Source organism: Heptranchias perlo, unplaced genomic scaffold (assembly GCF_035084215.1).
Source record: "Heptranchias perlo isolate sHepPer1 unplaced genomic scaffold, sHepPer1.hap1 HAP1_SCAFFOLD_219, whole genome shotgun sequence".
Taxonomy (NCBI): domain Eukaryota; kingdom Metazoa; phylum Chordata; class Chondrichthyes; order Hexanchiformes; family Hexanchidae; genus Heptranchias; species Heptranchias perlo.
The window spans coordinates 83,410-96,414 of NW_027139233.1; the positions used below are offsets into that span (position 1 = coordinate 83,410).

The 13,005-nt window shown below is 44.6% G+C and overlaps 1 protein-coding gene across 3 annotated transcripts in view; it reads left to right on the forward strand.

The window, feature by feature from the left end:
* LOC137310114 (protein SSUH2 homolog) overlaps positions 1 to 13,005 on the forward strand; it is a 116,033-nt gene that overhangs the window by 50,499 nt on the left and 52,529 nt on the right. Inside the window, exon 1 of one of the 3 annotated variants that reach the window (XM_067978077.1) lies at positions 6,825 to 8,138. The exons of 1 other annotated variant lie outside the window; for it this stretch is intronic. In XM_067978077.1, coding sequence (XP_067834178.1) covers positions 7,370 to 8,138 — 769 coding nt within the window. In that variant the 5' untranslated portion in view covers positions 6,825 to 7,369. Of the gene's footprint in view, positions 1 to 6,824; positions 8,139 to 11,182; positions 12,237 to 13,005 lie in introns of those variants that run through there. One more of the 3 variants, XM_067978080.1, reaches the window with a different exon arrangement.

The following is a 13,005-nucleotide window of genomic DNA, read 5'->3' on the forward strand; positions in this document are numbered from 1 at the left end:
TGTGGGTAATGTTAATGTTACCGTACACTGTGGGTAATGTTACTGTTACTGTACACTGTGGGTAATGTTAATGTTACCGTACACTGTGAGTAATGTTACTGTACACTGTGGGTAATGTTAATGTTACCGTACACTATGAGTAATGTTAATGTTACTGTACACTGTGAATAATGTTACTGTACGCTGTTGGTAATGTTAATGTTACCGTACACTGTGGGTAATGTTAATGTTACCGTACACTGTGAGTAATGTTACTGTACGCTGTGGGTAATGTTAATGTTACCATACACTGTGAGTAATGTTAATGTTACTGTACACTGAGTAATGTTACTGTACGCTGTGGGTAATGTTAATGTTACTGTGCACTGTGGGTACTGTTAATGTTACTGTACACTGGGTAATGTTACTGTACATTGTGGGCAATGTTAATGTTACCGTACACTGTGAGTAATGTTAATGTACGCTGTGGGTAATGTTAATGTTACCATACACTGTGAGTAATGTTACTGTACGCTGTGGGTAATGTTAATGTTACCGTACACTGTGGGTAATGTTACTCTACACTGTGGGTAATGTTAATGTTACCGTACACTGTGAGTAATGTTAATGTTACTGTAGACTGTGGGTAATGTTACTGTACAGTGTGGGTAATGTTAATGTTACTGTACACTGTAATGTTACTGTACAGTGTATGTAATGTTAATGTTACTGTACACTGTGGGTAATGTTAATGTTACCGTACCCTGTGGGTAATGTTACTGTACACTGTGGGTAATGTTAATGTTACTGTACACTGTGGGTAATGTTAATGTTACTGTACACTGAGGGTAATGTTACCGTACACTGTGGGTAATGTTACTGTTACTGTACACCGTGGGTAATGTTACTGTACACTGTGGGTAATGTTAATGTTACCGTTCACTGTGGGTAATGTTACCGTACACTGTGGGTAATGTTAATGTTACCGTACACTGTGGGTAATGTTACTGTTACTGTACACCGTGGGTAATGTTACTGTTACTGTACACTGTGGGTAATGTTAATGTTACTGTACACTGTGGGTAATGTTAATGTTACCGTACACTGTGGGTAATGTTACCGTACACTGGGTAATGTTAATGTTACCGTACACTGTGGGTAATGTTACTGTTACTGTACACTGTGGGTTATGTTACTGTTACTGTACACCGTGGGTAATGTTACTGTTACTGTACACCGTGGGTAATGTTACTGTACACTGTGGGTAATGTTACTGTTACTGTACACCGTGGGTAATGTTACTGTACACTGTGGGTAATGTTAATGTTACCGTACACTGTGGGTAATGTTAATGTTACCGTACACTGTGGGTAATGTTACTGTTACTGTACACTGTGGGTTATGTTACTGTTACTGTACACCGTGGGTAATGTTACTGTTACTGTACACCGTGGGTAATGTTACTGTACACTGTGGGTAATGTTAATGTTACCGTACACTGTGGGTAATGTTACTGTACACTGTGAGTAATGTTAATGTTACTGTACACTGTGGGTAATGTTAATGTTACCGTACACTGTGGGTAATGTTAATGTTACTGTACACTGGGTAATGTTACTGTACATTGTGGGCAATGTTAATGTTACCGTACACTGTGAGTAATGTTAATGTACGCTGTGGGTAATGTTAATGTTACCATACACTGTGAGTAATGTTACTGTACGCTGTGGGTAATGTTAATGTTACCGTACACTGTGGGTAATGTTACTCTATACTGTGGGTAATGTTAATGTTACCGTACACTGTGGGTAATGTTACTGTACAGTGTGCGTAATGTTAATGTTACCGTACACTGTGAGTAATGTTAATGTTACTGTACACTGTAATGTTACTGTACAGTGTATGTAATGTTAATGTTACTGTACACTGTGGGTAATGTTAATGTTACCGTACCCTGTGGGTAATGTTACTGTACACTGTGGGTAATGTTACTGTACACTGTGGGTAATGATAATGTTACTGTACACTGTGGGTAATGTTAATGTTACTGTACACTGAGGGTAATGTTACCGTACACTGTGGGTAATGTTAATGTTACTGTACACTGTGGGTAATGTTAATGTTACTGTACACTGTGGGTAATGTTACTGTACACTGTGGGTAATGTTAATGTTACTGTACACTGTGGGTAATGTTAATGTTACCGTACACTGTGGGTAATGTTACTGTTACTGTACACCGTGGGTAATGTTACTGTTACTGTACACTGTGGGTAATGTTAATGTTACTGTACACTGTGGGTAATGTTAATGTTACCGTACACTGTGGGTAATGTTACCGTACACTGTGGGTAATGTTACCGTACACTGTGGGTAATGTTACTGTTACTGTACACTGTGGGTTATGTTACTGTTACTGTACACCGTGGGTAATGTTACTGTTACTGTACACCGTGGGTAATGTTACTGTACACTGTGGGTAATGTTACTGTTACTGTACACCGTGGGTAATGTTACTGTACACTGTGGGTAATGTTAATGTTACCGTACACTGTGGGTAATGTTACCGTACACTGTGGGTAATGTTAATGTTACCGTACACTGTGGGTAATGTTACTGTTACTGTACACTGTGGGTAATGTTAATGTTACCGTACACTGTGGGTAATGTTACTGTTACTGTACACTGTGGGTTATGTTACTGTTACTGTACACCGTGGGTAATGTTACTGTTACTGTACACCGTGGGTAATGTTACTGTACACTGTGGGTAATGTTAATGTTACTGTACACTGTGGGTAATGTTACTGTACACTGTGAGTAATGTTAATGTTACTGTACACTGTGGGTAATGTTAATGTTACCGTACACTGTGGGTAATGTTAATGTTACCGTACACTGTGGGTAATGTTAATGTTACCGTACACTGTGGGTAATGTTAATGTTACCGTACACTGTGGGTAATGTTAATGTTACCGTACACTGTGGGTAATGTTAATGTTACCGTACACTGTGGGTAATGTTAATGTTACCGTTCACTATGGGTAATGTTAATGTTACTGTACACTGTGGGTAATGTTACCGTACACTGTGGGTAATGTTACTGTTTCCGTACACTGTGGGTAATGTTAATGTTACCGTTCACTATGGGTAATGTTAATGTTACCGTTCACTATGGGTAATGTTACCGTACACTGTGGGTAATGTTACTGTTTCCGTACACTGTGGGTAATGTTAATGTTACTGTGGGTAATGTTAATGTTACTGTACACTGTGGGTAATGTTACTGTACACTGTGGGTAATGTTACTGTTTCCGTACACTGTGGGTAATGTTAATGTTACTGTGGGTAATGTTAATGTTACTGTACACTGGGTAATATTAATGTTACTGTGGGTAATGTTACCGTACACTGTGGGTAATGTTAATGTTACCGTACACTGTGGGTAATGTTAATGTTACCGTGCACTGTGGGTAATGTTACTGTACACTGTGGGTAATGTTACTGTTTCCGTACACCGTGGGTAATGTTAATGTTACTGTACACTGTGGGTAATGTTACTGTACGCTGTGAGTAATGTTACTGTACACTGTGGGTAATGTTACTGTTACTGTACACTGTGGGTAATGTTAATGTTACTGTACACTGTGTAATGTTACTGTACATTGTGAGTAATGTTACCGTACACTGTAGGGAATGTTACCGTACACCATGGGTAATGTTACTGTACACTGTGGGTAATGTTACTGTTACTGTACACCGTGGGTAATGTTACTGTACACTGTGGGTAATGTTAATGTTACCGTACACTGTGGGTAATGTTACCGTACACTGTGGGTAATGTTAATGTTACCGTACACTGTGGGTAATGTTACTGTTACTGTACACTGTGGGTAATGTTAATGTTACCGTACACTGTGGGTAATGTTACTGTTACTGTACACTGTGGGTTATGTTACTGTTACTGTACACCGTGGGTAATGTTACTGTTACTGTACACCGTGGGTAATGTTACTGTACACTGTGGGTAATGTTAATGTTACTGTACACTGTGGGTAATGTTACTGTACACTGTGAGTAATGTTAATGTTACTGTACACTGTGGGTAATGTTAATGTTACCGTACACTGTGGGTAATGTTAATGTTACCGTACACTGTGGGTAATGTTAATGTTACCGTACACTGTGGGTAATGTTAATGTTACCGTACACTGTGGGTAATGTTAATGTTACCGTACACTGTGGGTAATGTTAATGTTACCGTTCACTATGGGTAATGTTAATGTTACTGTACACTGTGGGTAATGTTACCGTACACTGTGGGTAATGTTACTGTTTCCGTACACTGTGGGTAATGTTAATGTTACCGTTCACTATGGGTAATGTTAATGTTACCGTTCACTATGGGTAATGTTACCGTACACTGTGGGTAATGTTACTGTTTCCGTACACTGTGGGTAATGTTAATGTTACTGTGGGTAATGTTAATGTTACTGTACACTGTGGGTAATGTTACTGTACACTGTGGGTAATGTTACTGTTTCCGTACACTGTGGGTAATGTTAATGTTACTGTGGGTAATGTTAATGTTACTGTACACTGGGTAATATTAATGTTACTGTGGGTAATGTTACCGTACACTGTGGGTAATGTTAATGTTACCGTACACTGTGGGTAATGTTAATGTTACCGTGCACTGTGGGTAATGTTACTGTACACTGTGGGTAATGTTACTGTTTCCGTACACCGTGGGTAATGTTAATGTTACTGTACACTGTGGGTAATGTTACTGTACGCTGTGAGTAATGTTACTGTACACTGTGGGTAATGTTACTGTTACTGTACACTGTGGGTAATGTTAATGTTACTGTACACTGTGTAATGTTACTGTACATTGTGAGTAATGTTACCGTACACTGTAGGGAATGTTACCGTACACTGTGGGTAATGTTACTGTACACTGTGGGTAATGTTAATGTTACCGTACCCTGTGGGTAATCTTACTGTACACTATGGGTAATGTTAATGTTACTGTACAGTGTGCGTAATGTTAATGTTACCGTACACTGTGGACAATGATATTGTTACCGTACACTGTGGGTAATGTTACTGTATAGTGTATGTAATGTTACCGTGCACTGTGAGTAATGTTACCGTACACTGTGGGTAATGTTAATGTTACTGTACACTGTGGGTAATGTTACTGTACACTGTGGATAATGTTAATGTTACCGTACACTGTGGGTAATGTCAATGTTACCGTACACTGTGGGTAGTGTTAATATTACCGTACACTGTGAGTAATGTTACCGTACACTGTGGGTAATGTTACTGTACAGTGTGGGTAATGTTAATGTTACCGTACACTGTGGGTAATGTTAATGTTACTGTACACTGTTTGTAATGTTACTGTACACTGTGGGTAATGTTAATGTTACCGTACACTGTGAGTAATGTTACTGTACACTGTGGGTAATGTTAATGTTACCGTACACTGTGGGTAATGTTACTGTTACTGTACACTGTGGGTAATGTTAATGTTACCGTACACTGTGAGTAATGTTACTGTACACTGTGGGTAATGTTAATGTTACCGTACACTATGAGTAATGTTAATGTTACTGTACACTGTGAGTAATGTTACTGTACGCTGTTGGTAATGTTAATGTTACCGTACACTGTGGGTAATGTTAATGTTACCGTACACTGTGAGTAATGTTACTGTACGCTGTGGGTAATGTTAATGTTACCATACACTGTGAGTAATGTTAATGTTACTGTACACTGAGTAATGTTACTGTACGCTGTGGGTAATGTTAATGTTACTGTACACTGTGGGTAATGTTAATGTTACTGTACACTGGGTAATGTTACTGTACATTGTGGGCAATGTTAATGTTACCGTACACTGTGAGTAATGTTAATGTACGCTGTGGGTAATGTTAATGTTACCATACACTGTGAGTAATGTTACTGTACGCTGTGGGTAATGTTAATGTTACCGTACACTGTGGGTAATGTTACTCTACACTGTGGGTAATGTTAATGTTACCGTACACTGTGGGTAATGTTACTGTACAGTGTGCGTAATGTTAATGTTACCGTACACTGTGAGTAATGTTAATGTTACTGTAGACTGTGGGTAATGTTACTGTACAGTGTGGGTAATGTTAATGTTACTGTACACTGTAATGTTACTGTACAGTGTATGTAATGTTAATGTTACTGTACACTGTGGGTAATGTTAATGTTACCGTACCCTGTGGGTAATGTTACTGTACACTGTGGGTAATGTTAATGTTACTGTACACTGTGGGTAATGTTAATGTTACTGTACACTGAGGGTAATGTTACCGTACACTGTGGGTAATGTTACTGTTACTGTACACCGTGGGTAATGTTACTGTACACTGTGGGTAATGTTAATGTTACCGTTCACTGTGGGTAATGTTACCGTACACTGTGGGTAATGTTAATGTTACCGTACACTGTGGGTAATGTTACTGTTACTGTACACCGTGGGTAATGTTACTGTTACCGTACACTGTGGGTAATGTTAATGTTACTGTACACTGTGGGTAATGTTAATGTTACCGTACACTGTGGGTAATGTTACCGTACACTGTGGGTAATGTTAATGTTACCGTACACTGTGGGTAATGTTACTGTTACTGTACACTGTGGGTTATGTTACTGTTACTGTACACCGTGGGTAATGTTACTGTTACTGTACACCGTGGGTAATGTTACTGTACACTGTGGGTAATATTACTGTTACTGTACACCGTGGGTAATGTTACTGTACACTGTGGGTAATGTTAATGTTACCGTACACTGTGGGTAATGTTAATGTTACCACTTGGAGGAAGCAATGAGGGTAGCAAGGGCACAGAATGTACTCTGGGTGGGGGACTTCAATGTCGATCACCAAGAGTGGCTCGGTTGCACCACTACTGACCGAGCTGGCCGAATCCTGGGGGACATAGCTGCCAGACTGGGCCTGCGGCAGGTGGTGAATGAACCAACACGAGGGAAAAACCTACTTGACCTCGTCCTCACCAATCTACCTGTCGCAGATGCATCTGTCCATGACATTGGTAGGAGTGACCACTGCATAGTCCTCGTGGAGATGAAGTCCCATCTTCGCACTGTGGACAACATCAAATGTGTTGTGTGGCGCAATCACCATGCTAAATGGGACAGATTCAGAACAGATCTAGCAGCTCAAAACTGGGCATCCATGAGGCGCTGTGGGCCATCAGCAGCAGCAGAATTGTATTCCAGCACAATCTGTAACCTCACTCTACCATTACCAACAAGCCAGGGGATCAACTCTGGTTCAATGAGGAGTGTAGAAGAGCATGCCAGGAGCAGCACCAGGCGTACCGAAAAATGAGGTGCCAACCTGGTGAAGCTACAACTCAGGACTACATGCATGCTAAACAGCGGAAGCAACATGCTATAGACAGAGCTAAGCGATTCCACAACCAACGGATCAGATCAAAACTCTGCAGTCCTGCCACATCCAGTCGTGAATGGTGGTGGACAATTAAAAAACTAACGGGAGGAGGAGGCTCTGTAAACATCCCCATCCTCGATGATGGCAGAGTCCAGCACGTGAGTGCAAAAGACAAGGCTGAAGCGTTTGCAACCATCTTCATCCAGAAGTGCCGAGTGGATGATCCATCTCAGCCTCCTCCCGATATCCCCACCATCACAGAAGCCAGTCTTCAGCCAATGCGATTCACTCCACGTGATATCAAGAAATGGCTGAGTGCACTGGATACAGCAAAGGCTATGGGCCCCGACAACATCCCGGCTGTAGTGCTGAAGACTTGTGCTCCAGAACTAGCTGCGCCTCTAGCCAAGCTGTTCCAGTACAGCTACAACACTGGCATCTACCCGACAATGTGGAAAATTGTCCAGGAATGTCCTGTCCACAAAAAGCAGGACAAATCCAATCCGGCCAATTACCGCCCCATCAGCCTACTCTCAATCATCAGCAAAGTGATGGAAGGTGTCGTCGACAGTGCTATCAAGCGGCACTTACTCACCAATAACCTGCTCACCGATGCTCAGTTTGGGTTCCGCCAGGACCACTCGGCTCCAGACTTCATTACAACCTTGGTCCAAACATGGACAAAAGAGCTGAATTCCAGAGGTGAGGTGAGAGTGACTGACCTTGACATCAAGGCAGCATTTGACCGAGTGTGGCACCAAGGAACCCGAGTAAAATTGAAGTCAATGGGAATCAGGGGGAAAACTCTCCAGTGGCTGGAATCATACCTAGCACAAAGGAAGATGGTAGTGGTTGTTGGTGGCCAATCATCTCAGCCCCAGGGCATTGCTGCAGGAGTTCCTCAGGGCAGTGTCCTAGGCCCAACCATCTTCAGCTGCTTCATCAATGACCTTCCCTCCATCATAAGGTCAGAAATGGGGATGTTCGCTGATGACTGCACAGAGTTCAGTTCCATTCGCAACCCCTCAGATAATGAAGCAGTCCGAGCCCGCATGCAGCAAGACCTGGACAACATCCAGGCTTGGGCTCATAAGCGGCAAGTAACATTCGCGCCAGACAAATGTCAGGCAATGACCATCTCCAACAAGAGAAAGTCTAACCACCTCCCCTTGACATTCAACGGCATTACCATCACCGAATCCCCCACCATCAACATCCTGGGGGTCACCATTGACCAGAAACTTAACTGGACCAGCCATATAAATACTGTGGCTACGAGAGCAGGTCAGAGGCTGGGTATTCTGCGGCAAGTGACTCACCTCCTGACTCCCCAAAGCCTTTCCACCATCTGCAAGGCACAAGTCAGGAGTGTGATGGAATACTCTCCACTTGCCTGGATGAGTGCAGCTCCAACAACACTCAAGAAGCTCGACACCATCCAGGACAAAGCAGCCCGCTTGATTGGCACCCCATCCACCACCCTAAATATTCACTCCCTTCACCACCGACACACCATGGCTGCAGTGTGTACCATCCACAGGATGCACTGCAGTAACTCACCACAGCTTCTTCGACAGCACCTCCCAAACCCGCGACCTCTACCACCTAGAAGGACAAGGGCAGCAGATACATGGGAACAACACCACCTGCACGTTCCCCTCCTAGTCACACACCATCCCAACTTGGAAATATATCGCCGTTCCTTCATCGTCGCTGGGTCAAAATATTGGAACCTCCTTCCTAACAGCACCGTGGGAGAACCTTCACCACACGGACTGCAATGATTCAAGAAGGCGGCTCATCACCACCTTCTCAAGGGCAATTCGGGATGGGCAATAAATGCTGGCCTTGCCAGCAATGCCCACATCCCATGAATGAATATAAAGAAACACTGTGGGTAATGTCACCCTGCACTGTCACAGATTACAGTGTGTGTATCATAGAATCATAGAATCATAGAAAGGTTACAGCACGGAAGGAGGCCATTCGGCCCATTGAGTCCACGCCGGCTCTATGCAAGAGCAATCCAGTTAGTCCCACTCCTCCGCCCTTTCCCCGTAGCCCTGCAAATTTTTTCCTTTAAAGTACTTATCCAGTTCCCTTTTGAAGGCCATGATTGAATCTGCCTCCACCACCCCCTCGGGCAGTGCATTCCAGATCCTAACCACTCGTTGCGTAAAAAAGTTTTTCCTCATGTCACCTTTGGTTCTTTTGTCAATCACCTTAAATCCATGTCCTCTGGTTCTTGACCCTTCCACCAATGGGAACAGTTTCTCTCTATCTACTCTGTCTAGACCCTTCATGATTTTGAATACCTCTATCAAATCTCTTTGCAACCTTCTCTGTTCCAAGGAGGACAAACCCAGCTTCTCCAGTCTATCCACGTAACTAAAGTCCCTCATCCCTGGAATCATTCTAGTAAATCTCTTCTGCACCGTCTCTAAGGTCTTCACATCTTTCCTCAAGTGTGGTGCCCAGAACTGGACACAATACTCCAGCTGTGGTCAAACCAGTGTTTTATAAAGGTTCATCATGACTTCCATACTTTTGTACTCTGTGCCTCTATTTATAAAGCCCAGGATCCCGTGTGCTTTTTTAACATCTTTCTCAACCTGCCCTGCCATCTTCAACGATTTGTGCACATATACCCCCAGATCTCTCTGTTCCTGTACCCCTTTTAGAGCTGTGCCCTTTAGTTTATATTGCCTCTCCTCGTTCTTCCTACCGAAATGTATCACTTTGCATTTTTCTGCGTTAAATTTCATCTGCCATGTGTCCACCCATTCCACCAGCCTGTCTATATCCTCTTGAAGTCTATCACTATCCTCCTCACTGTTTACTACACTTCCAAATTTTGTATCATCTGCAAATTTTGAAATTGTGCCCTGTACATCCAAGTCCAAGTCATTACTATATATGAAGAAAAGCAGTGGTCCTAGTACCGACCCCTGGGGAACACCACTGTACACCTCCCTCCAGTCCGAAAAACAATCGTTCACCACTACTCTCAGTTTCTTGTCCCTTAGCCAATTCTGTATCCATGTTGTTACTGCCTCCTTTATTCCATGGGCCGCAATCTTGATGACAAGCCTACCATGCGGCACTTTATCAAACGCCTTTTGAAAGTCCATATACACCACATCAACTGCATTGCCCTCATCTACCCTCTCTACTACCTCATCCAAAAACTCTATCAGGTTAGTTAAACACAATTTGCCTTTAACAAATCTGTGCAGGCTTTCCTTTATTAATCCGCACTCGTCCAAGTGACTATTGATTCTGTTCCGGATTATTATTTCTAAAAGTGTACCTCACTCTCAGACAGTGTCACAGATTACGCTGAGGTTGTCACACATCCCTGTAACATTGACAGAAGAAAACAGGCTTCACATTCAAGGCTTTGCGGCTGACATGTGTGTTACGTCTGGGTGCAGTATGTGAGCAAGTGATTTGCACGATTGCTAGTCGACTTGTTGTTACTTGCACCAGTGAGGTTTGTGGTTAGGCGTCTCCCTGTTATCAGACGCTGGTTACGGCAGGTGCAGTGTGATCGATTGCTTTCCCATCATGTTCGGGAATGAATTGTCTATATGAGAATGCCCTCACCCGGGTACCCGGGTACATGCCCCCACATTGGCTGCTCTCTTAACAGCAGAAGATTCAGACCCTGAATTTTGAACGTCCTTTGGAAATCGCCTCTCGCCAACACTGCCCCCCTCCCCCCCATTACCCCCGGGCAAGACATTCAGAATCCAGCAAGGTTCATAGATCTCTCCCCACTGACAGCAAAGCAGTGAAGGGGGCGCACATAGGCTGGCTGGGCCCAGGTAAGTCAGAAAGCAAATTCTAACAGACTAGAAACCACCTCCATTAAAACCTTGCTGCCTCATTGTAGCTCTATGTTTTGCCATTTCTCTCCCCTTTCCTCCTCACCCAAAGGCCTGATGTACTGTTTTCAAGGCAATAACCGTCCTTCGGTTCCTCGTCAGTGAGCGTGGGCAGGCCTTTCACATGTTTGGGAACATGAGACCGAGTGCCAATCCTCGGCACCTGCACAAGAGCAGAGAGGGGAACAACAGAGGGTGCGATGTCGCAGGAGGCACTACCCTCGTCAGAGGGTCTACAGACCGAGGCTCAGCTTCCTGGACCTCTCAGCAGTGCATATGGAGGCTCAGAGTCAGTCGCCAGGTGATCGCAAACATCTGCAGCCTCCTTCATGCCGAGCTGCATCCTGGCGACACCTCATTACCCGCTGCAGTTAAAATCAGCACTGCCCTCAACTTCTTCGCCTCTGGATCATTCCAGGGTGATATCGCCGGGGTCTCTCAGTCGTCTGCACACAAGTGCATAAGGCAGGTCACCGACGGCTTGTTCCGCAGGGCCTCACAATACGTCAACTTCCCCATGGACGACCTCAGCCAGGCGGAGAGGGCAGTGCGATTCCACTCTGTGGCTGGCTTCCCACGCGTGCAATCGATTTCACGCGTATAGCAATCCGAGCACCTCCACACGAGCCAGGACTGTTCATCAACAGAAAGGGTATCACTCCATCAGCGCTCAGCACGTTTGTGACCACCGCAAAAGATTCCTTCACGTGTGCGCCAGATTCCCTGGCAGCTGCCACGATTCATTCATTATGAGGGAATCCAAACATCCCGCCCCTCTTTCACGCACCGAACATCCTTGAGGGCTGGCTCCTCGGGGAAAGGGATACCCCCTGCACACGTGGCATATGATACATCTGAGGAACCCCATCAACGAGCAACAGTGTCGATACAATGACAGCCACATCGCCACCAGGTCTATATTTGAATATGCGATAGGACTGCTCAAGATGCGATTTCGGTGCCTTGATCATTCTGGGGGAGCGCTTTATACTCACCAGTGAGTGTGGGTCGTATTATAGTAGTGTGTTGTGTCATGCACAACATGGTGCATCAGAGAGGGGTACCGGTTGATGAGGCCCCATGCCCTCATCCACCATTCACATCTGCTATCCACATTGAGGAGGAGCAGGAGGAGGAGGAAGTGGAGGAGGAGGAGCAGGAAGTGGAGGAGGAGGAGGAGGAGGAGCAGGAGGAGGATGAGCAGGAGGAGGATGAGCAGGAGGAGGAGGTGGATGAGGATGAGGAGCAGGAGGAGGATGAGGAGGAGCAGGAGGAGGATGAGCAGGAGGAGGAGGTGGATGAGGATGAGGAGCAGGAGGAGGATGAGGAGGAGCAGGAGGAGGATGAGCAGGAGGAGGAGGTGGATGAGGATGAGGAGCAGGAGGAGGATGAGGAGGAGCAGGAGGAGGATGAGGAGCAGGAGGAGGATGAGGACGAACCCATGGGCAGAGCAGCAGCTCACCTGACTGCTTGTGAGGCCAGGGAGTCACTCATATGTGAACAGTTCTTGTAAGATCAGAAGGTGATAAGTGTCCAGTCCTCACACCACCTGGAAAGAGCAGCACCAACACCAGCACCCCCCCTCCCCCCCACACACACTAAACAGTCCTGCAACCACACATACACCCACTGTAGACTCACCCACTGGGTGACATCAAATGTCGCCGTTTATTATGAAGCGA